Source organism: Protopterus annectens, chromosome 12.part0 (assembly GCF_019279795.1).
Source record: "Protopterus annectens isolate FY-2018-M chromosome 12.part0, PAN1.0, whole genome shotgun sequence".
Taxonomy (NCBI): domain Eukaryota; kingdom Metazoa; phylum Chordata; order Ceratodontiformes; family Protopteridae; genus Protopterus; species Protopterus annectens.
Window position 1 is genome coordinate 179638720 of NC_056746.1, and position 24416 is coordinate 179663135.

Consider the following 24416-nt stretch of genomic DNA (forward strand, 5'->3'; position numbering starts at 1 on the left):
GTAAAAGATGCTTACTGTTTGTACCCGTCTCCTGATTTTGAGGATTTTCTAAAGCCAAGAACACAGCATCCATGGGACCTGACAACATCCCAGGCTGCGTTCTACATGAACTACGGAACGAACTGGCACCCCACCTAAGTACCATGTTCAGTCATAGCCTCACCTCAGGCTTTGTGCCCACTGAATGGCGCACAGCAACAGTTATCCCACTCCACAAAGGGGTAGCCACCACGGTCCCCAGGAACTACCGCCCCATTAGCCTGACAAGCCTGGTCTGCAAGGCTATGGAGCGTATCATCATGGAACTTCTAAACAATGACATTGGTAATCTCCAAACTCTGGACCTTACCCAGTTCAGGTTTGTAAAAGGCAGATCATATCTCCTAAACCTGATAGACTTCTTTGAAGCGGTCACCAAAGCTGTAGATGAGGGTAAGGTGGTACACACAGCCTATCTAGATCTCGCCAAGGCTTTCAACACCATCCTCCACTCTGGAATTATAGACAAACTCACTAAACTAGGTATAAATCCATATGTCACAAGATGATTTGCCAACTGGCTCACTGACCGAACCCACACTATGAAAGTAGCATACTCCAAATCCGACTTCAGACCAGTGACAAGTGGAGTACCACAGGGTTCAGTCTTAGGTCCTCTCCTGTTTGGTATCTCCTTCTCTGAAGTACAGGCTAACACAGAAGGTCTTTGGCTAACAAAGTTCACAGATGACTGCAAACTAGGAGCCATAATCAAATCTCCTAACAATGTGGACATCCTACAAAAGGGCCTCACTGTGACAGATGCCTGATGTCAAAGCCATGGCCTCAAGCTCAATGCCAAAAAGTGCATTGTCATCCTTTTTGGTAAAAACTCTGTACCCATGAGCTACCACATAGGTGGTAGTCTACTTAACACCGCAAGTGTGATAAGAGACCTTGGGACATAGGTGGACAGTAGTCTCTCCTTTGATAATCACATTGCCACAGTTGTCAGGAAATCCTTCTATGTGGCACACCTCATCACAAAAGGTTTCTCATCCAGGAAAAAAGAGGTAATTGTGCCCCTCTACTCATCACACATTAGACCCATTATAGAGTACAACACTCCTTTTGGTATGTACCTCAAAGACATCTACAACAACTGGAAAGGCCACAGAAATACCTCACAAAGAGGATTACCGGCCTCAAACAGATGCCCTACGCAAACAGTCTCAAAAAAACTCCAGCTTTATTCGGTCACATATCACCTACTCAGAGGTGATCGCTGCCTAACATACAAAGCTATGTCAAACCCAGAGCTGTTGGACATGCTCCACATAAAGAAATCCCAATCCCTCCGAGCTGCACGCTCTAGGGACCTAAACCTTGTCACCACAATAAACCGAACATGCTGGAGGGATAGATTCCTATCTCAGAGACTTCCCATACTCTGGAACAAACTACCTATCTATGTCAAACAAAGCTCCTCATTAGCACTCTTCAAGAAAAATCTTGATGATTGGATGGGAAATAGGAAATTCACCCCGGGATCACTTCTGTGGCTCTGCTTGACAGGGGCACAGGAAAATAATTTTCTTGGGTAGCAAAAGCCAGGGTACCGTTTGGCTAGGCTTATATAGGCCCTAGGGCCAATAGCCTAGTACCTACCTATGGAAACATTCACTTTGCAGAAGCTCCAATTGTTTGGCCTTGCAGTGGTTCCAGTACTTTTCTCCAAGTGCCTAGCCATTACAGCAATCATTTTGAAAGGGACTTTCATCTCCCCTTATTTAGATAATTGATTATTTCAATGCAAGGGTAGTTAGATGAATAACTAAATAATAGTCTTTATGGGGCATTTCAATTTCTGCCCTCTGTGGAGTTCTTGACGAAAGAAAGTAGATCCTTTGCTAACATACAGGAAGACCTTTCTGAATGTATTGTTTATTCTCAGGAAACAGTATCTCATAAACAAGGAATGTTCGGTGATTCTCCTTTGGTGGGTCATGACCTAGTCCAGTGTTTCATCCAGATTATTCCTAGCAGTACTGGGTCATATTAAAAAACGAATCATTTTTGATACAAGCTGGCAGGTCTTGTATGAAGAAATTCCATAACTACCATAGGAATCTTTGGGATCAAATGGTAGTTCCCATTGGATGGGGAATTCCCTTTGATTCTAGTATATAAAAAGGAACTTGATTTGTGGATGACTGAACATTCTTAAATCTATGGGTGGGAAGGACATTTGCTCACACAAAGTATGACCACAGGTGCCTTCACCTTGGATAGTAGAGTATATCTCAAGTCTATGGCTGCTCATGCGGCTTGGTTCCCAGCACATGTCAGTCTCAGTGAAATGCTTAGCCATTTTATTAGCCATGAATGCACTCCAAAATTGTCACTGGCAATAAAGGAAGTAGCATAAAATCAGAATACCTTTGCTAGCCATGCAGATGTGGGATTTAGTGATTTTCAGATAGCTGGAGTGTTCTGGCAGGCAGTCTAAGGCAAGCATTTATTCTGAGTCATAAGTGTCAACGCCTTCTGTTTGTATTTCTGAACTGGCATATATTTCTGGCTAACTAGCCAGAGATATGTTTGTGTCCCATTAAAATGTAAACTTTCCAGATTATAGTATAGAACTCAGTATCCTTTCAAGATCACAGGGAGGCAGCTTTCATAGTCCTCCTCAATAAAAAAAAGCACAACACAGACCAAGACAGCTCTTAGCCTTTCTGCTGAGAGATTTAGCATCACAGTTCCTGTATCCGACAAAAATGCAGGATCTTTTGTCTGAGCAGCAACAGAGTATAGTTTTCTGTCAGTAGTTGCTCTTCACCTCAGTAAATGGAGATTTAAATTTTCATTCTCAATGGAGACCTCGGGTGCTGAAGATCTTCACGATAAGAAAATCTTGAATTTTTAAACTGCAACATGTTTTACTATGCCCGTTCAGGCTTTGTTATTTAAAATTCTGAAAATTTTGACAAAACTTTCTTTTGAGTCACTGTGTTGTTCACCATGAGTTCTTGTCTTGGAAGAGGTGTCTTCTATTGGCAGTTAGCTGTTTAAACCTTTGTGTTCAGAAATGTGCTCTGTTTTTTTACAAGGACACGGTATTCCTCTCTGTCATCCCTTCTTTTATTAAGAAAGGATTCGGTTTTCACCTTTCGGCCTGTATCCTTAAGGAGCAAGAAAGCTTAAGCAGCACCACTTGGCCTTCAGCAGGCAGTTTTTGAATGCATTTCCAGCAAGAAGGAATTTAGGAAGTCGAATAATTTCTTTGTATCCTTTACATTGGGCAGGTTAATATACTGCATGCAGACAGACCATTTCTAAATAGCTCATTGGTTACTTATTTTACAATTCACTGGCCAAGTCTTTATGTGATTTGTGATGTGTTGAGTAAGACTGCTGGCTTATCCACTCTCTCCTTCCCAGAGACTTCTTGGACTGCTGTCTGTGAAGTGGCAGTGTGGGAAAACAGTTTACTTACTTGCTAAACTCTGAAGATTAGGTTATGCTTCAAATGCCATTCATCCAAGAGGTCTTTACTGTTGCTTTTATCAAGTCTTTAGAATCATGGATTGGTATTTTTCCAAATATTTGTAACTTCATCCATCATAGTTCCTATCTTGAATGTTTTGTAATTCTTCTACTCTGTGGCATTGTGTAATATGCTAAATAGTACCTAGACTTTAATGTGAAGAATTTAAGGGGAAAGAAAAAAATATATATTGTTTTCCAATATTACATTATGTGCCTACTCATTTTAATGAATAAAGCTATTCAATTCATTGTTTTTTCTAATGTTATTCACTATGATGTTTTCACATTTGTTATCATTAATACTTTAAAAGTCATACTCATTATAAATAAATTTATGCAAAAAAAAAAAAGAATTTAAGTGGTAAAGGCCTGTTTGTTAAGGAATGCAAAAAAGTTTGTCCTGAAGGTATACAGATCAACATGTGTTACGAGGAGAGAAACCAGAAAAGGCCATTCAACTATGTGTATCCAGAAAACCCCAGTGTGATTTTAATGTATATAGGTATATCTATATCTGTACTGTGTATCCAGAAAACCCCAGTGCTGATTTTAATGTGTATAAGGTACATCTATATCTGTACTGTGTATCCAGAAACCCCCAGTGCTGATTTTAATGTGTATAGGGTACATCTATATCTATAATGTGTATCCAGAAAACCCCAGTGCTTAATGTGTATAGGGTACATCTGTATCTATACTGTGTATCCAGAAAAAACCAATGCTGATTTTAATGTGTATAGGGTACATCTATATTTATACTGTGTACCCAGAAAACCCTAGTGCTGATTTTAATGTGTATATGTATGTCTATATCTGGATCTTCTTCTAAACCTCAAACCTCATATAACTGAATTTCATTTTTGCTAGACAAAAATCGTGAAAGCTTAAATACTCGAATGGCAAATTTTTCCCAGGTTAAGTAAACATTTGCCCAACATGCCCTTTCTCCACTGTAGTGTGATCCTAGAGTTGGTATATACAGTTAGGGGGATGTGGGGGGGGCACATCCCCCCACCTAGGTGGGTTTTACTTACTTTAGTGTGCGTTTCATATAAGTTTGGGTAAGTGTTAAATACTCAAATTTTCCCAGGACAAGTAAAGCTTTCACAATTTTTGTCTCTCGAAAATGAAGTTCAGTTATGTGGGGTTTGAGGTTTAGAAGTAGACCCCCCCCCCCACACACACACACACACACACACACACACACACTGTGTATCCAGAAAAGATCCAGTGCTGATTTTAATGTGTATAGTTATATCTATATATGCATCTAAATTTATCTGTCACATACATACATGTTTGTTGATCGGTAGCAAAATAGTTGTAGAGTAGTCGGGCTTGAGTTCACTCTTGTTAATTTATGTTGGGAACAAGACTGGTTGGTAATGCAGATGGGGAAGCATTTTCTGTGTACTGCCGTTGCCTGATGTCTGGGTGTCTGCATGTTTGATTGGTGTTCAGTAATATGGGATTCATTGATAGTTCCATTTTCCCTTCATCATATAATCAAATACAGAAGAAAGGAATAAAGCTACACAGAAAATATTTTACAGGGGACTTCTTATACCTTCCATTTGGGAGTGCTTTGCCACAACACCCCATCATAAATAATGATGCCACTGATGCACTGCCACCAAGAAGGTTGAACTCTCTGAACTAGCCACAGATGCACTACCACCAAGAAGGTTGGACTCTCTGAATTGGCCACTGATGCACTACCACCAAGAAGGTTGAACTCTCTGAACTGTGCTGTTTAAATATGACCATAGTTCCCTTAATGGGCAACTTCACAAACAGTGGTAATGAAAATGGCTTTTACTAAGCACAAAGCTGATATTTAATTTACAAAAAAGAAACAGTATTTTAATTTTCTTGCCTAATGCATTAATATTAATTAAATTCATATGAGCATATAACTTTTCAAACATGTTGATTTTGAAATAAATACAAATGTATTTGTTTTGAACTTATGCCCTTCAAACATATAACATGCTCCTTATATTTATTGTAAGAAATCCCTAGGAACATTGTACCAGAAACTAACGATTTAGTAATAGTAGAAGACACGCCCATTATAACAATTAACTTAGCTCATTGGCACAGAGGGATAAAGCCCTGTGCCCCAGACAGCAGTTAATGCAGCCCATTGGCATAGAGGGGTAAAGCCCTGTGCCCCAGACAACCGTTAACTCAGCCCATTGGCATAGAGGGATAAAGCCCTTTACCCCAGACAACCTACATTTCCCAAGGGACTGTCCAGTACAGGATGGGAGTAAGCAGCCAGTGCTGGCTCATACAGGCTGGGGGTGGGGGTGGGGGGGGGGCTGCAGGTCTATATTACATTATCGAAGTTTCAAAACTTTGAATCTGATATGGTCAACACCATATAATCGAAGTTTTGAAACATTGAAAATGTAATAAAACATAATCTACAAAACAAACCATTTAAATGCTCTAAGCAGGGGGGCAAGCTTCCCTGTACCCCCGCTACTTAAATATACCAACTCTAAGATCGCACTACAGTGCAGAAAATGGAAATCTTCCCTTTCTGCACTGTACGGAGGTCTACTTTAAAAGATTTGAAGTTTCAAGACTTCGATCATATGGTGTCGACCATATCAGATTCAAGGTTTTGAAACTTCGATCTTCTGATATAGACCTGTGGGCTGCCTATGCTAGCAGCATTAAGAGCCTGACAACCAAGCAAGAATAGGATATGGGGAATTGGTAGGGTTAGTACCTAGGTAAAACCAAGCTAAGAATGGGATGGGGGAATTGTTAGGGCTAGTACCTAGGTAAAACTAAGCTAAGAATGGGATAGGGGAATTGGTAAGGTTAGTACCTAGGTTAAGTGTACTGGCAGTTAATATAGAGAAAAGAGGGTGGAGAACTGACACACTGATGCAGTGTACTGCACGCCAGATCAAAGGAGGGAATTGAGAAATTGGAGGAGGAACTAAAACAATATTATAGAGGAAGAAGTTAATAATCATGGATGTTGTGAATCTGCCAGTGGCAGACTTGGAGAATCCAAACTGCATGGTAGAGAAGGAACAGGAATTAACTGAGGTATTAAGCTATGAGGGGATCAGCCAGGTGATGCAGGACTGTACTAGAAAAAATAGAATTGTGTATGTGGCCCTAACCAAAGGCAGTGTGTGTGTCTTGGAGATGTCCAGATGAAAGTTCTGTCAAGCAACAGTGATCATTACACTCTTTGGGAAAATCAAAGATTAATTAGTAGACTTGAGAAGAAGTTGAAGGAGTGAACGTGGTATGGGAATGGGTCAGAGAAGTTGGAGTACTCATGGCTGTGGAAAACTGTAGGATGAAGAGGCAGAAAGAGGAGGGGGCCAGTGTAGCTTCACAGATGTTTGTGGCTAGTAGCGATGACAAACCATAGGTCCTACAAGAGGTGGAAGGGGGGTGAGGAAGTGGATGAGGCATAGCTCAAAAAGGGAAGCAGAAAGGCCACAAACATGGTGAGTGCAGGGGAGTTGCAAGTTTAAGAAAGTTGGTAGTATGAACCTTTTTCTTTTAGGCATGTAGCAGAATGAAGGAAGGGAGGCACAGACCTGGCTAGGCTGAGAAAAGTTTGGAAAAGGAATATGGAAGACTGAAAAGGCACAGAGGTACAGAATGAAAACCTTGACTCAGTTTTCACAAAGAAGAGCAAAGGGAAGATGCCTTGCTCTGATAGAAGTGTTGAATTGAGAGTGCAGTGGAGAGAGAGTAAGATAGAGAGAGGAATGGGGTAAAAAGGAAACTGGTAACTATTATGAAAAATAAAGGATGGAGCAGAAAGGCTACCTCCCAGTGTTGTCAGAATCTGGCCAGTATCCTAGTATATCCTCTGAAGATTTTCTTAAGTCATTGTCTAGTGCAGAGATGGCTATGGCTAGTGGACGATTAGTGTTGTACCCTTGTAGAAGTGACAAAGCTGGAAAGGTCTGGAGAACTACAGAACTGTTGGATTAACAACAGTGATCAGGAAATTCAGGAACAGAAATCATAGAGAGAGGCTGGTAGAGTTCCAAGAGGACATCAACCTCCAGAAGAGCAACCAGTAACAGGCTCATGACTAGAAGGAAGAGTCAGTCATACCTGATCCAGTTGTATACAGGCAGGTTTGATCCAGGAGGAACATTAGTTTGGTCTGTGTGTACTTCAGCAAGATGTCTGACCCAGTCTCATGTAGAAACCTGATTGAAGATGGAATGGAGTAGGAGGTGTGACTGATAACCTAGTTTGCTGCATGCTTCGGTGGTAACAAACACTCGTGGTTATAGTATTGAAGAAGGAATATCACTAATGGAGTACTGCAGGGGTCAGTCCTGGGTTCATTACTCTGTGTTGTGTTTGTTTAAGTTATGTCTGACTAAACAGAATAGGATCAGCCTATTTGTTGATGATACAAAGATATGTTTAGCAGCAGTGAATGGGGGATCGAATCTAAGGAAGTATTTGGAAAAGGTGACCAAATGAACAGAAAGATGGAAGTTGAGGTTTATTGCAGACAAATACAAAGTACTGCACTTGAGTGCCAACAACTGTTGTGCTGAAGTACCAGATGTGTGGAGTGGAACTGATAGCTGGAAAAAGATCTGAGATGGGGTGTTTATTCATCAAAATTTGTCAACTGGGGATAGAGTGAATAAGAGTCATCTGGATGCATAATGCTGGGGTGCATCTACACAAGGTTAAGCTTTGAAACCTGAGAGTTAATGCTTTCGCTGTGGCAGTGTCTTGGTCATATTATACCATCATTGTGTGTTATGGAGGCTATACAAGCAAAGGGACATTAGGCTGATGGAAGGAGTCCAGACTAAAGACAGTAGAATGGATTGAGGGGGAAAAGTATGACAAGAGACCAGAGGAACTAGAGGTATTCTCACTAGAAACCAGAACAGATTGAGAAGACCGTACTGAAGCATAAGAATATGTCAAGATGATGAAAAGGGGTCATATTAAACAGGAACGACATGGGGAGGAGAGCACACAGGCAGCAGATTGTAGAGACTGACTGCTCCCAGGACATTTGAAAGGCTGTTTCATAGAGAGGGTTGTAGACCTAAAGAATGGAAGCTAGAGAGAGAGGAAATCTAAAGGGTCATTTAAGGGAGTATAGAACAGGCCGAAAAAGAGAGTTTAGGGATTGAGCAGGACATAGACTGTTAAATACACTTAAAGGGTAGGCTAGAGAGGCATATTATCTCATTCTGCTGTTAAGTTAACATGATATAATGGGAATGGATTTGATAAAAGGCCAGTTAAGAGCACGTACCTTGCTCAGTTCCTTACTTGTTTTTGTGGAAGCATTTATCACCTAATAAATGTAGCCACGCTCAAGCTGATGAGTTCCTTCCAGTAAGTTAGCAAGGTTGCCAATGATACATAGCTCAGTTTTGATGGTTAGTTTTTTAGTCTGTCAGGATTGCAGAGAAGCTTTTTTTCAGTAAGATAGACACAAGAAACCAGAAATTCCTTAGTCATATTTATTTTGAGTGACACAGTTATTTCTTTGTCTACATGAAGAAGTGGATGGGCTATTACAAATAGTGAGCTAGAGAAAGGAGACAACAAAAATAAATCCCATTATGATTGTTCTCCTGATCATATGGAAGGTAGCACCTGGCAGTTAGTGCAAAGGATTAAGGCTTAGATGTGTTAATGAGCTGTTCCTGCAGTTAGAGGTACAGGGTTTGATTCCTTTCTCCTTGATTTGTCTGTTGTTTGAGTGTGCCTGTCACTTTACTAGACAATGCTCCTGGGTCACCCTCTGAAAAGGGACACTTAAATGTTCAGTGAGTTTATCTGGTTAACAAATTTATAAAATAGATAGATAGACTGTGTGAACATCAAAGTATAATTTCCAGGAATCAAAAGATTATTTTAACTGGTGTCAGCTATGGGTAAAACATTAGGTAAATAGGTATGAAAGTCAGGAATTTTATTTCTGATGAGGATCCATGGTTTTATGGAAATGTTGTAAGGAAGTAGCCAGAAGAGCTTGGCAGAAGGTCTAGGCCTGCAGCTGGCACTAATCAACTATATACATATACACACGTTAATACTTAATATCGAGAGAGGACTAAGGGAAAAATGTGCGTATTAGAGATCCAGGCTTGGGGAAGTAGCTGATGCAGTTATGAGGAAGACGTAGAACAGGAGAGAATGGAAAAGTTTAAATATATCCTGTTTTCTCCTGAACCTGGAATTTAAAATATTTTACAGGAAAAAAGACCCAGTAACAAGGAATCAGCTTAGCCAGACAGAGACAATGAATAAAAAGTGTCAGCCAGTTTGTAGTAGGATATTCTTACAAGAGGGTACTAAAGAAGCTGAGAGGAGAATAACTAAACTTGAATGGGGATACTAGATATGACGCTAAAAAAATTTAAGAAACAGCGGCTAAGGTCATTTTTTTAAAAATCTCCACCAAAAATGGGCAAATGGAGTAAATAAGCTACTGAATTTATCTGCTTATTAATAAATAATTCTCAGGTTATTGTTTTTGGTTGTAGGGTATTCTAGTGCTTTTCTTTTGTTGGAGATTTTTTGACATCCTAAGAAAGAGAAATCATGAGTTCATGATTTATGCCTCAGTTATGTGCATACAGAGCTTAACTGTTGCAAAAAAAAAAAAAAAAAACCTTGACACCAGGCAGAGGCATGTGCTTAATTATAGATGGTTATACATCATTATCTTCAACACTTTTTACCCTGAGCTGCGACTTCATTGCTTTCTGAATCATGGTGTTTCAATTCAGTGAATTCAGGCAGGCACTAAGAATTTCTTCCTTCTAACCCCCATTTCAGGCAGTGATGCCCTCACCTTTACTTGCCCACTAATATTTGTTATTCTCAAATGTGTGCTGTTCTGAATTCCTCACTTTGTGAGTTCTGTTATCAAGTTGCATAAGCTCAGAAACCAAAAGCACAAGTATGTCATGTATACATGACAGTATTATGTTAATGCATTTACCATAATCTAGTGATCTTGACATTTATGAATGATTACCTCACCAACAAGAAACAAATTAGAGCCTTACAATGTACTTCGCACATGACCCTTGCATTTGTTGCACAGCACTAGACCTCTTCACTGAGCTACTGTTTTTTTTTTTTTTTTTTTTTTTTAAACTGTCGCATATATCTCTTCTTATTTCTGAACTAGAGGGAAAGGCCTATCCAAGACCCTTTAAATTTCTTTTATAGGTAAGTAGTAGGCTAGCTGCCCTTGCAGGCCATGTTAAGCCTACCCGATTTCCATTTTTGTGCTCGAAATAACCTATCCCATTTGGTTATAGATTAGCCTTACCCAACCCATGGTGGATAATTATATATTACTGCTAATGACACTAACTGGGATCATACCATAGATAATTTGAGAGTACTCATGCAGGGGAATAAAGCATTTAAGATCTGCCTTTGTCCATTAGTAGTACAGGGTCAGTCTTAGGGTGAATTTTCTGATGTTCTTCATGTTTCACTGTTGCAGTCATCACCTCTGGGGTTTTCCCTGCTGTGGTAGCCCTCGGCCGGCTCGAATACCAGAGTCATTGTTTTTGTGCATCGGCTGCCGTCGCCTGCAGTCTGACGTCAGGTCATTAGTGCTATAAAGCAAGGCAGCCGGCATCATTACATCAGTCTTTCTTGCCATGGAACCTGTAGCAGAAGCAGTTCACACAAGTGCCGTTCGGTCACTACCAGAGTTTGAATTTCAGGTGAAAAACTCTAAAGCTAAGTACCCCATTGGGGACCCTTTTTTCTTGCACTAACCGATGTCCAAAAAAGTTAACAATTGTTTCGCCTGTGGAAAGCAGATCCCACACCGAGACATCTATTTGTACTGCGTCACTTGTTTAGGCTCAGACCACGACGTCCCCCATTGCCAGTTCTATGCCCTTTTTAATGTGAGAGCCATTCGCCATAGAGCTCTTATTGTAGACAATTATTTTCATCTTCCGTCTTCGCATTCTGATATGGTGTCCATCAGCCAACAGTCCATGGACATTCCGGAAAAATGCAGAGATAAAGATAGAGACAGACCACACAAGGCTAAGCCTTCCGGTGACTACTGCTAAGCAGGTAGTCAGTTCTCTGGAATTCAGTGAGATGCTTTCGCAGCCCCTGATGTCTGATTCGATATCTACACAGGCCTCTACAGAGACCCTTTTGGAGTCCGGTATGCCACAGAAATCTTCTTAGTCTTCCGAGCCTTTGGCTGTCTCTGCCTCGGTTGGGTCCAGAGCCTCGATGCAGGCACCGGCTTCTGAAGAGGCCTTTTGCACTACCGAATCTAGACAAAAAATGACGTCTCTCATCTGACTACCGTTTCTCTCAGACCAACGGAATCTCTCAGGCCTAGAAGCTGGCCCACTCCTAGAAAATCTGCTTCTAGCCTCCATCTTGCTCCTGCTCTACCACCCCAAGCACAAACGCTCAAAATGGTGGAGGATCTCATCTCCCTTATCCGGGGTAGTTAGGCCACAACTTCTAAAAGGAAAAGGCACCCTTCTCCAGAAATTATGACAGAACTGGATTCTGAGGTATCTGACTATCAAGATTTTGAAGAGGAACAGCAACCTCTGACTGCTTATGAGGAGTTGGATGCAGAGGAATCCATCCCTTCTGCCTCCCCTCCAGAGGGCCTTTCCTTTAGGGAACCCTTCACACGCTCAGGGAACATTTCCAATGGGAATCTAGGGACTTCCCCCAGTCTAAGAAAATACTTAGAGAGTTTCTGGACCTGCCCCAGCACAGACCCTTGGCCATCCCCCCATTTTAGAAGTGGTGGATGATGTTTTCCATGAATGCAGTTTAGCCCCTGATATCCTTCCACCTGCTCCCAGTAAACCTGACAGGTGTTAGAGTACCAGATTGTCACAAGTACCTGTACAGAAATCCTGCTGCAGATCCAGAGGTCATTACTCAGGGACCTAACGGAGCCAAGACTAGTTCTGCAAAGAATCCTATTGCTTCTGACAAGGACTCCAGAGCTCTGGACAGATGGGGTAAAAAAGTATACACCTCTGCAACCTTAGCTGTCAGAGCACTCAATTGTCAGTTCCATATGTTAAAATATCAGCAACACACTTTGGAACTATTAAAACAAAAGATGTCTACCTTTCCTGACTGTGCCAATTCAAAAGAGTTAGCAGATTAACTGCACTCTGTTTGTCAAGTGGCAAAATACTCATTACATTGTGGGTATGACGCCCTGGAAGCCTCTAGCAGGGCAGCAGTGTCAGGATCTGTCATTAGGAGACATGCATGGCTAAAGGAACAACCTCTCCCTGATTGTCAAGTCTAAACTTATTGATGCACCCCTGGATAAGGAGAGCTTGTTTGGAGTAAAAGGAGAAGAGGTGCTTAAAAAGATGGAAGACAAAGCAAAATCTATGCAAACAGTAAAAGATTTTTTCAGGTTCAACCTCCCAGGTTCAGCAGCAAATTTCCCTCTAAGCACTGGTCCTTCCTGCACCTAGCAGACGGGGCCAAGGTAAGCCCCGCAGGGACAGACCATCCAGGTCCCTATCCCAGGGCCAGCAAAGAAGCAAAGAGTGGACCACTTCTGCCCCAAAGGCAGGGAGTTCTAAGTTACCCTTCTATGGCAAAAACTCACAATGACCCCCTCCCCCCTCTGCCCTCCCTTCACTCACCAAAAGCTAGGAGGAAGGCTCTTCTTCTTCAAAGAAAATTGGCTTTATGTAACAGAGGACCAGTGGGTCTTAAAGATCATTTTTCAGGGATACAAATTCTCTTTCAGTGAACTCCCAATCCCAAGAGGGTACTCAGACTTGCCTCCAAATCAGTGGGCAGAGGCATTGAAACGGGTCCAAACTCTCATATCCCAGGGGGGCAGTAGAACCTGTCCCCTCAGATCAAACAGGCAAATCCGTTTATTTCAGACTATTCCTTGTTCCCAGAAAACAGGACACTTAGCACCCCATCCTGGATCTGTCCATTCTGAACACCTCCCTGGTGGTCCCCAGATTCAAAATGCTGCAGCAGCTGCTGCCTATGCTAACGAAAAATGCCTGGCTAGTGACCCTAGAGCTAAAAGATGGCCTACCTCCACATCCCCATAAGGGAATCCTGCAGGAAATTCCTGCGCTTCAGAGCAAGAGCACAACACTTTCAGTTATCTGTGCTGCCCTTTGGCTTATCTACTGCACCCAGAGTGTTCATCAAATGCTTAGCCCCCGCCATATCATTTTTCAGACAGAGAAATATACAGATCTACCCTTACCTGGACGACTGCCTCATTCAGGCAGAGTGCAAAGAAAAGCTGCTCCAGGACCTTCTCTTTGTCAAATCCCTCCTAACTTCCCTAGGGTTCACCATCAATGAGAAAAAATCAAAGCAAACTCCCACCAGGAAGATCATTTTCTTGGGAGCTCTGCTAGACGCAGCATCCCAAATGGCCTACCTATCCCCAGAAAAGCAGAGCTTTCTGCCTCTGTACTTTACCCAGCTGCCTTCCAGAAGTCACCTCACTGCGAGGAAGTTCCTGCAAGCCCTAGGATACATGGCATCTTGCATCCTTCTAATTTCTCTGGCCAGGCTTCACATTAGATACCACTGAAGTTTTCTCAAGAACCGTTGGTGTCAGCACTTTCAGTCTCTAGAGACCTCTCTCACTCTGATCCCATGTATAATGGCCAAGTTCCTCTGGTGGGCAGAGGCTTGTACCAAGAACAAGGGTCTTCCCTTTATCCTCCGCCCTACCGGCCAGACCATCACCACCAACACGGCAGACATTGCTTGGGGTGCACACCTAGCAGGCAGGTGCACCCAAGGTCTTTGAGATGCCCAGCACCTTCCCTTATACATTAATCAGAAAGAAATGATGGCAGTACAAAAGGCTCTGACATCCTTCAAGCCCCATCTCAGACCAGGGGTTCTCCTTATAAAAACAGACAGCACCACAGTAATGTGGTATATCAACAAACAGGGGGGACCCAATCTTACCCTCTGTGCAGCCTAGCCATGAACCTCTGTCTGACAGACACCTCCATGGATCTACACCTAATTGCCCAATACCTACCAAGAGTCAACAACACCGTGGCAGACCACCTAAGCAGAAACTTACTGGACCCCATGAATGGCAGCTCCACAGGGAAATCTTTCTGCAAATCTCTCAGGAGTGGGAGATGGATCTCTTTGCTTCGCACCTCAACCACCAGCTGCAAAAGTTCTGTCCCAAGGAGTATCACCTTCTAGCGTTGAAGGTGGATACCTTCACCTTCCCCTGGAACTCCCTCTTTGTGTACGTGTTCCCTCCTCTGCCTCTTATTCCCAAGGTACTGATCAAAGTAAGGGAGGAGAGACCAAAGGCCATCCTCGTTGCTCCAGATTGGCCCAGACAGCATTGGTACCCTTTACTGTGCAGCCTGACCTTACAGCCTCCCAAGCAGCTTCCCCTGATTTCAGACCTCTTGACCCAGGTGGAAGGGGGAGATACTGCACCCAGACTTGCAGATTCTCAATCTTTCAGCATGGCTTATACTTTAACAGCTAACAAGGGAGTCCCTGTTAAGCAAACAGATCCTAGACATAATCACAGAGGCCAGAAGGCCCAGCACCAGAAAATCTTACACAGGGAAGTGGAAAAGATTCTGCTGCTGGAGCCAGTCCAGGGGGGCCAGCATCTCGCATCCTTCCTTCCCTCTTGTCTTGGATTACCTAGCCGAGTTACTCGAAAGTGGCCTCTCCTTCTCTTCTATTAAAATCCATGCCTCAGCTATTTCATCTCATTACGATTCAGACCTACCCCTCTTCTCTCATCCTTTGATTAAACAATTCCTCAGAGGAGCTTCTAATATCAGACCTCCCAGAAGGCTTCCCATGCCAGCCTGGGACCTGAATTATGTTTTAGAAAAACTAACCTTACCTCCTTTCGAACCTGCTGCTTCAACAGAATTGAAATACCTCTCCTGGAAGACCGCCTTCCTACCAGCTATAACCTCAACCAGAAGGGTTTCAGAACTGCAGGCACTCATGGCTGTCAAGCCCTTCATCATTTTCCATGCAGACAGGGTGTCTCTGAGGACTAACCCCTCCTTTATGCCCATGGTGGTATCTGATGTGACCCTCAACAGGCCATACACCTACCCACCTTCTTCCCTAACCCTCAAAACAAGGGGGAAAGAATTTTGTACTCTCTACACATGCACAGACAACTTAGATACTAAACCCTTCAGAAAAACAGACCAGCTGCTTGTCAGCTTTGCCCCAGGCGTAGAGAGGAAGCCTATTTCCAAGCAAACCATTTCCAAATGGATATCACACTGTATCCATTTCTGATACAGACTACATGGGACCCCCCCCCCAAGTCTAGTCGTACGCATTCCACTAGGGCAGCCTCCAATTCCACAGCCTTCCTCAGAGGAGTCCCCACCAAGGACATCTTGGAAGCTGCCACCTGGACTTCTGTCCATACCTTTACAAAGCATTACCATCTACCTCTTTTTTTCTAAGTCCAGTTCAGGGTTTGCCTCTGCAGTTCTGCAGGGCTTGCTGACCCAAACCTAGGGCTGTAACCTATCCTTCCACCCCTCTCTTCAGCTTTGGGAATCCTCCCACAGGTGATGACTGTAACAGTGAAACATGAAGAACATAGTACAGTTGTGTACACTTACCATAAATGTAGATATTCGAGTGTATTCACTGTTGCAGTCCTGGTTTCCCTCCCTCCATCCCCCTTATATCCTCTTCACCTAGGGGGACATAAGCTTCCCACAGTGGCTTTTAGCCTCCAGGACCACTTTACCTTAATCCCTTGTGCTTCTGATGGGTTAGGGCAAGAAAAACTGATGTAATGACATCAGCTGCCTTGCTTTATAGCTATGACGACCTGATGTCAGACTGCAATCGACTGCAGCCGACGCACAAAAACATTGACTCTGGTACTCGGGCCGCCGAGGGCTACCACAGCAGGGATAACCCCACAGGTGATGACTGCAACAGTGAATACATGCTAACATCTACATTTATGGTAAGTGTACACAACTGTACTTTTCTCTTCCATAGAGCTAAGTTGTGCTTGAATATGGACAGGGATGAACTTTATTTTATGTGGATGGGTAGTCTGTTCTAGAGCAGTAGTATCCTCTGGAAGATATACCTGTCCCTCCAAACCGTTCTATTGATGTTGCAGAAAAGGTTCAGGTCCCTAGACTAAGTATTTGTAATGCCATTTGACTTAGGTGCACTAAACCCATCAGTAGTGGGTCGGAGGATGCCTTGTCTGCCAGACACTTTTTGGGTCAGACACCAGGTCACCTAGTAGCAGGTTGTAGTATACTGAGTATAGTGACAGGGCTTTGGGTTGGTGCATGCACAGCATGTTGTTTAAGCCTTGTATCCTTCTAGGAAGGTATCTCTGTAGGCATTCTGGTTGTAGCATTAGTCTGGATAGATTCATGCCAAAGGGAGCATTATATTCGATGATTGACCTAATGAGGGTTGAGTAAAGGTGGACAATGACATCCTTAGATCTAGACACAATTCTTTTGCTTATAAGCTGTGCAGTATAGAAGGACTTTATTACAGCAATGGATGGATGTTCATCCTTTTAGTTCCTTTCACCTTTCCATCCTGGTTTCCAAATGATGCATTTCACAGTGCTTTTTTCTTCTACACTTCCCTGATGCTGTTTTTTCTGTATAATTCCCTGATATTACATTCTGTGTATGTAACTGGTGCTGTCTTCTCTGGAATATGTCACAAGTGTATTGTGGCAGTTTCTGGTACTCTGAACAGAGTTTTCAACTCAGTCTCACATATTCCTTCTGTCTCAGTCTTTCATCACAGCCATTATCTAAAATAGACAACTCTGTATTTTTCCCCAGTGACATCACTTTGGTGTAGCTTAATTCCCAGAAACCATTCATTACATTTTTTTTTTAATTTCCGTTTCCCTCCCACAGATCATTGAAGTCCCATTACACTTGTATTCATTTGTCACGTTGTTTTTGAAAAGAATTTATCTCAGTGTCCATGATATCAGGGTGACTACACTCTTTTTGTAGTTTTCCCTGGAAAGCCGCTGTGCTGTAGGTTTATGTGCTGTTTGATTGTCTTTCTGAAATTCACAATTCACATAGCCAGAGATTTAATTCTGGGGGAAATTTTTATATGAAGAACAGGGATTTGTTTTATTGCAGCAGTCTGTAAACACACTGGTAAGGACTGTTACATGCTTGCTTGTGTTTTGTCCAGTTACTCCAGTTTCTTTCCATGGGAGGGTGGCCTAATGGTTAAGGTGTTTGCCTTACAAACACAAAGTGCAGGGTTTGAGTCTCACAAGGGATAATTGGCTAGGCTTAAAATGGCTCGCAAGGGCAGTTAGCTTAGTACTAACCTATGAACCTATGACCCAAAAATTTGCTGTCTGGTTGTCCTCAACATATTTATATTACGGCTACCTTTGTGGCTGAAAAAGATCCATGGACTGGCCCAGTTGCACATTTAACAAGTTTTAAATAAAAATAAATAAGATTTGTGCACTGCTGGTATCCTTCTCCGTGCAAAATGGTAAGGACAGTGTGAAATACAAAAAGTTGCTTGAAAATGACCAGTTGTCAGTCACATATAATTGAGCCAGGGCTACTGTATTTGGCACCTAATTGAAATGTCGCTGTTTTATAACAACCTTTTTTCACCGTAAACATGGCATGTCTAGCCTGTAGTGTTGTGTTGCATTTTCCTTCTGAGCATTTATTTTTTATTGGCCCTTTTGGTTTATATAATGATAGTATGATATAATTTCCATATTTACTGATCTCATGAAGTATTTCTGTTCAACTTCATCCCTGTCATATCAGCTCAGGGGTAGTGTGGGATGTGTCTGTAGACTTTATCACGTGTGTGGGGGAGCATTTCTTAAAGACTGTCCAGCATTGCCCCTAGGGTGGTTTCACTGAGAGGTAAATAGTTATTTGAGCCATAGTTGAACAAAGTCTTTATAAAGATTTTTATGAAGAAGAGTCCCAAATATATAAGAAATGGCAAGGAGGGAAAGACACTGCAGCATTTAATTCACCAGATGCCATGCTGCCCATCAGAGTATTGACAAAACACTTTAAGGCAGTGCTTCTGTAAGCTTGCTAGTATTGTAGCTTTAAATAAATGGCAGAAGTCTACAGTAAAACGCCTTTGCTTAGTATAAGATATTAAGATACCACAGATACCTTTTTAGGGCTTACAGTTAACATATTTGAGTAACTAAGTGGAAGTAAATAATGTATTTATTTAATAATAATTCCAGAAAACTCCCAGGAAGCCAGAGAGTCATATCATTGTCATTATTAGTTAACAAACCACCTACAGTGGATATAAAAAGTTTACACACCCCTGTTAAAATGCCAGGTTTTTGTGATATAAAAAAATGAGACCACAATAAATCATTTCAAAACATTTCCCACCTTTAAAGTGACCTATAACCTATGCAATTCAATTGAAAAACACACAAATCTGTTAGGGGAAAAATATAAAAAAATAAAAAAACGTACAATAAGCTGGTTGCATAAGTGTGCACACACCCTTAAACTAATACTTTGTTGAAGCACCTTTTGATTTAATTACAGCATTCAGTCTTCTTGGATAGGAGTCTATCAGCACGGCACATCTTGACTTGGCAATATTTGCTCACTCATCCTTGGAAAAGCACTCCAAATCTGTCAGATTGCGAGGGCATGTCTTGAGCACAGTCCTCCTCTTCAGGTCACCCCACAGATTTTCTACTGGATTTAGGTCTGGGCCATTCCAAAACTTTAATTTTCTCCTAGTTAAGTCATACTTTTGTTGATTTGGATGTATGCTTGGGGTCATTATCGTGTTGAAAGGTGAAATTCCTTTTCATCTTCAGCTTTCTGGCAAATGCCTGAATGTTTTGACCCAAAAGTGACTGGTATTTGGAACTGTTCATAATTTCCTCCACCTTGAGTAAAGCCCCAGTTCCAGCTGAAGAAAAGCAACCCCAAAGCATGATACTACCACCACCATGCTTCACTGTGGGGATGGTGGTCTTTTTGTGATAATGTGTTGTTTTTGCACCAAACATACCTTTTGTAATTGTGGTCAAAAAGTTCAGCCTTGATGTCCTCAAACCATAATACTTTTTCCCACATGCCTTTGGGAGACCTGATGTATTGTTTTGCAAATTTTAGCCAGGCCTGGATGTTCTTCTGTGTAAGAAAAGGCTCAAGTCTTGCAACCTTACCCTGTAGCCCAGACATATGGAGAATACGGGAGATTGTTGTCACATTTAGTACACAACCAGTACTTGCCAGAAATTCCTGCAGCTTCTTCAGTGTTGCTGTAAGTCTCTTGGCAGCCTCTGTGACCAGTTTTCGTCTAGTCTTTTCATCAATTTTGGAGGGACATCCAGTTCTTTGCAACATCACTGTTGTCCCATATTTTCTCCACTTTTTGATGTCTGTCTTCACTGTGTTCCATGGTATATCCAATGCTGTGGAAATTTTTTGTACCCTTCTCCTGACTGATACCTTTCAACAGTGAGATCCCTTTGCTTTGTAAGCTTTCTGCGAACCATGGCTTTTGCTGTAGCAGGCAACTGAGTAAATGTCAGAAAAATCCTACTAGGACAGCTGAACTTTACTTGGGGTTAATCAGTCTCTTTACTTGATGGCAGGTGTGTACCCAAGAATGCTGAATGCTGTAATTAAATCAAAAGGTGATTCAACAAAGTATTAGTTTAAGGGTGTGCACACTTATGCAACCAACTTGTACTTTTTTTATTTTTTGTTTTTTTCCTCTAACAGATTTGTTTTGTTTCTCAATTGAATTGTACAGGTTATAGGTCACATTAAAGACGGGAAAAGTTTTGAAATGATTTATTGTGGTCTCATTTTTTAGTATCACAAAAAACTGGCATTTTAACAGGGGTGTGTAAACTTTTTATATCTGCTGTAGTTATATTATCAGGACACAAAAGGGCAATGTGGGAGAACACTGAAATGCACATTATGGAAGACCTCATCCACGCTGTGTTATACTCTAAGTTACAGAATGTAGTACTAGACAACTCTTAGAGAGAGATGCTGAGGCTTTAGTACTACACAGAAAGACATATGATGAAAAAAAATATTTTTTTTGTATGCATAGTTTTCTGTTTATTACCATTTTACTTAATTGACTGAAAGCAGCATTTTTGTGGATTCACTTCATAATCTCAAATTACTGAAATCCCGAATTTCAGTAACCCGAGACTATAAAGTCGAACCATTCACAATACCGAAATCCACAATCCCGAATCACACAATCACGAACATACATACACCATACACCACATAAGACACACACCATTCCACCCACAGCACACAAACTACACAACCCTACACTACACCCCCACACCCCCCTACTTATTTATACCAACTCCGAGGTCGCACATAGCATAAAAAAAAACTCACACCATGCCATCCTCCACTCGCACACAAATACACATCACACATACACAAACACCAACAAATCCAGCACTCACACTTGCACCTCCCTAGCCTTGCCCACACATACAACATACAAAAACACACACAGACACTCACTCACCTGCGATCTCAGGCACCATAACACTACACGCGATGTACCGGAAATGCATAAGCACAGATTTGAGATATTCGAATTTGCTCTTATGCACTTTCGGCATTCTGGTTTTCGCCTTCATGGTCTTGGGTTACTGAAATTCGGGATTTCAGTAATTCAAGATTATGAAGTGTAACCCAGTTTTGTATGTATAATGCTCTGTCAGTGTCAATTTTTTTCAATCTTAAATTCTGCTGGAGCATAAAAGATAAAATGTCAAATAAGGTCCTCTTGGACCAATTAAATGTTCTGGTTTCATTACCGTTTGGCTAGCTCAGCTCTCTGTAAATCCAGGGATTTGCTGTACACCTGTTTTGCTTCTGATGTTTTCTTACGTCTGTCCCAGCTAACATATTAATTGTGCTGGTTTTGTTTGTTTGTTAGCAGGGTAGAACAGTGATTCCAGAAAAAACATTTTTAGGTGCTGCTCAGGTTTGCAAAGGTAAAAGCATTATGAATTTCCATAAAGTTAATGCTATATTTTATAATAAGCGTTAGTAATGATAAAGGTATGTACAGATGCTAATATGAATTTAATACACAGCAACCATATAGCACAAGTACACAACAACCGTAATAAGCAATTCAAGTTATTTACAGTTTATATGATAGTGAGAGTGAAAAGGAGAGACTAGAGAAAAAAGTGAAGCTAGTGCAGAACAGTGAAAGGGGTCAGAGAGGAGGATGAATAGTTAAGAGTTGGGAGAAGTTGAGGGAAATGATGAAACTGGGAGAGAAGCGTAATAAATAGAATGGAGACAATATGCTAGTAGATTGTTTAGGACTTTATTACAACCTCTAAGTGGGAATGGATTCACTCCTCTCATTTGTAAGTTTGGATTAATACTTGTTGATGGAGCCTTTTTGAGTTAACCACTTTATTAGTCAAGATAGACATCGAAACCCTGCTGCATGTATCTGCTTGTCTCTTGGCAAACTTACTTGCATTTTTCATTGGCCTGTATCAGATTTTCACAGAATAGTCTCTTGTCCTTCAGAATCTTTGTTGTTAGAAAATCAACACACTCTGTGCATTATTTGTCTGTGACATATCTGAGTTGTCTTATCTCAAGGACCATTCCAGGTCCTCAGTCAGTGAGACCGTTACCTTCAGTCACTTCCCACTCAGATAAAATTGTCTTTGTCTGCATCCACGGGTGTCCTTCATGCTCAGCACCATTCCTAGCCCACTCAGGCGTTCTCTTACGGTGCTTAAGGGAAATGGTGTCTGCACCAACTGTTTTTTTCCATTACTCACAATGTACATGAATTTGCATTTGGTGGAAAAAGAAAAGGCAAACGTTTTCTTAGCCTGCAGAAAGTGCCCGAGTGGTGCCAGATACTGAAGCAAAACGTTGCAGGCTTTGTGTGTTTTTTCACAGCATCACTGGTGAGGGTCACTGCCACCAGTTTTACAATGTCATTTGTTACCACTGCCAGTTAACACATTAACACCACTGACCTATGGAATGTCCCACCTCTAGCAGCCTACACAGATCTGTACATTGTTACATTTTCTGAAAATCAAAATAAAAAGCATAAACAAGCAAAAAAAAAAGTAATTATCTTGTGAAATGGTAATTTTTTTATGTAAAGTTTTGTAAACAATTTTTTGCATTTTGGAAACTGTACCGTCTAGGCATACAATGTCAGAGCACTTCTGCTCAGCAGGATTTGAGCTTTCTCATGACAGCAAGAAATTGTCTGAGTGCTTGTTTATTGAGACATTATGTTTATTTGTACAGTTAGCAATATAAATAACATTGGGTATCTATTAAGATGTGTAGCTTATGTGCACATACCAATGCTAGTTTTCTTCAACATCAGACGTTTCAGCTAAACCTGTGCAGTGTCTGTAAGTAATTTGGTTCTGGAAATATTAATGCGTATATGGAAATATTGCATATCATCATAATTACAAGACAGGAGCTAGCAGAAAGTCCAGCATAGTGTGACATTGTGTTTTTCTATTTGCCAACATCACATTTCACATCATGCTCCTCAGTAATCTGTAGCTCTCTCAATTATGAAATATGAATGTAAATATGAAAATATGACTAGCAAGAGACAGATTGTGATTAACGTTTTCACTGCAGGGCATCCAAGATTACCAATCAGTGTTCTTTTGTAGTTTACACCTTGCATTTTCCTATACTGTCTGTTATAAACCGACGAGTCACTTAATTAAGGAAGTCCCCCCCCCCCCCCCAAATGTCAAGACACTGTAATGAGCTATGGATGTTAAATGGAAGCGTACGAAAAAGCTGCAGGATCTGTACTGCCTAGTGTGCTGCAGGCTTGGCTTTGGATTTTTACACACCGAGATTTGTCTTGCACAGTATTTCTGACAGCAGTACCCACTTCTCATTTTACACCATAACTATACTGAAGTGGTGCTCTGTATTGCTTTCAGACCAATGTTTACATTTGCACAACACTGTATTTGGAAGTATGTCTAGATGAATTTTTAAGGTTTAGAAACTGTTTTTTGTTTTACTGCAACAGTGCAATGGCTAATGTAAAACTGATAATTTTTGTCTGTTTTAAGTGTAAGTTTGTAGTACACAGTTTTCTTGTTTTTATCATTTGCAGGAGCCTTTAGTATTCGCTGAACAGCCGTCAGTGAAACTTTGTTGCCAGTTGTGCTGTAGTGTGTTTAAGGATCCTGTTATTACCACTTGTGGGGTAAGTTTTTTTTTTTTTTTTTTTTTTTTTGTAGTTTGCTTGTTGTATACACAATTGACACGTGAGAAAGACTAACTTAATCTATCATCGTTGTTTTTTTTTGTTTGTTTTTTTATCTTTGTAAGGTGCTATTGTGGACTCTGATATTGAAGACTGAATAAATAGTGAACAGAGTAGAAATTTGCAGAATTTGCATCATTGTTATACTGTTTTATCTACAGTATAGAGTATTCTATATTCTGCTGTTTTTATATATGTAAATAGAGTATATGTCCACATTAGTTTGTGTTTTTGTGCTACTGTTGCTTATTTCTGCTTATTTCTGCATGTTGCTAAGTTAAAGACCAATAGATCATTGCCATCAGGAGACTATCTCATACAGTATCAACTAACCCAATAGATGTTTTATCTCCTCTCCATTACTCCATTTTCACTTTACTATTTCTCCTTTGCTTTACCTTTACAGAAAGGGGAGAGTCCCAAAAGAATACTGTTTCTTCTTTCCTTAAGTTGGGATTGAATCTGGAAATTTACAGATAAATGTTAGAATTGTTTATTTCTGAGGGTACAACAGCCAGAATGCAGTAACT

General features: G+C 41.2%; 1 protein-coding gene across 8 annotated transcripts in view; it reads left to right on the forward strand.

Moving 5' to 3' along the window:
* The window catches only part of TRAF7 (TNF receptor associated factor 7), a 1047901-nt gene that overhangs the window by 349910 nt on the left and 673575 nt on the right, over window positions 1-24416 (forward strand). For all 8 annotated transcript variants that reach the window (XM_044089204.1, XM_044089203.1, XM_044089206.1 and 5 more), the window contains one exon: window positions 23734-23826. In XM_044089204.1, coding sequence (XP_043945139.1) covers window positions 23734-23826 — 93 coding nt within the window. The remainder of the gene's footprint in view (window positions 1-23733; window positions 23827-24416) is intronic.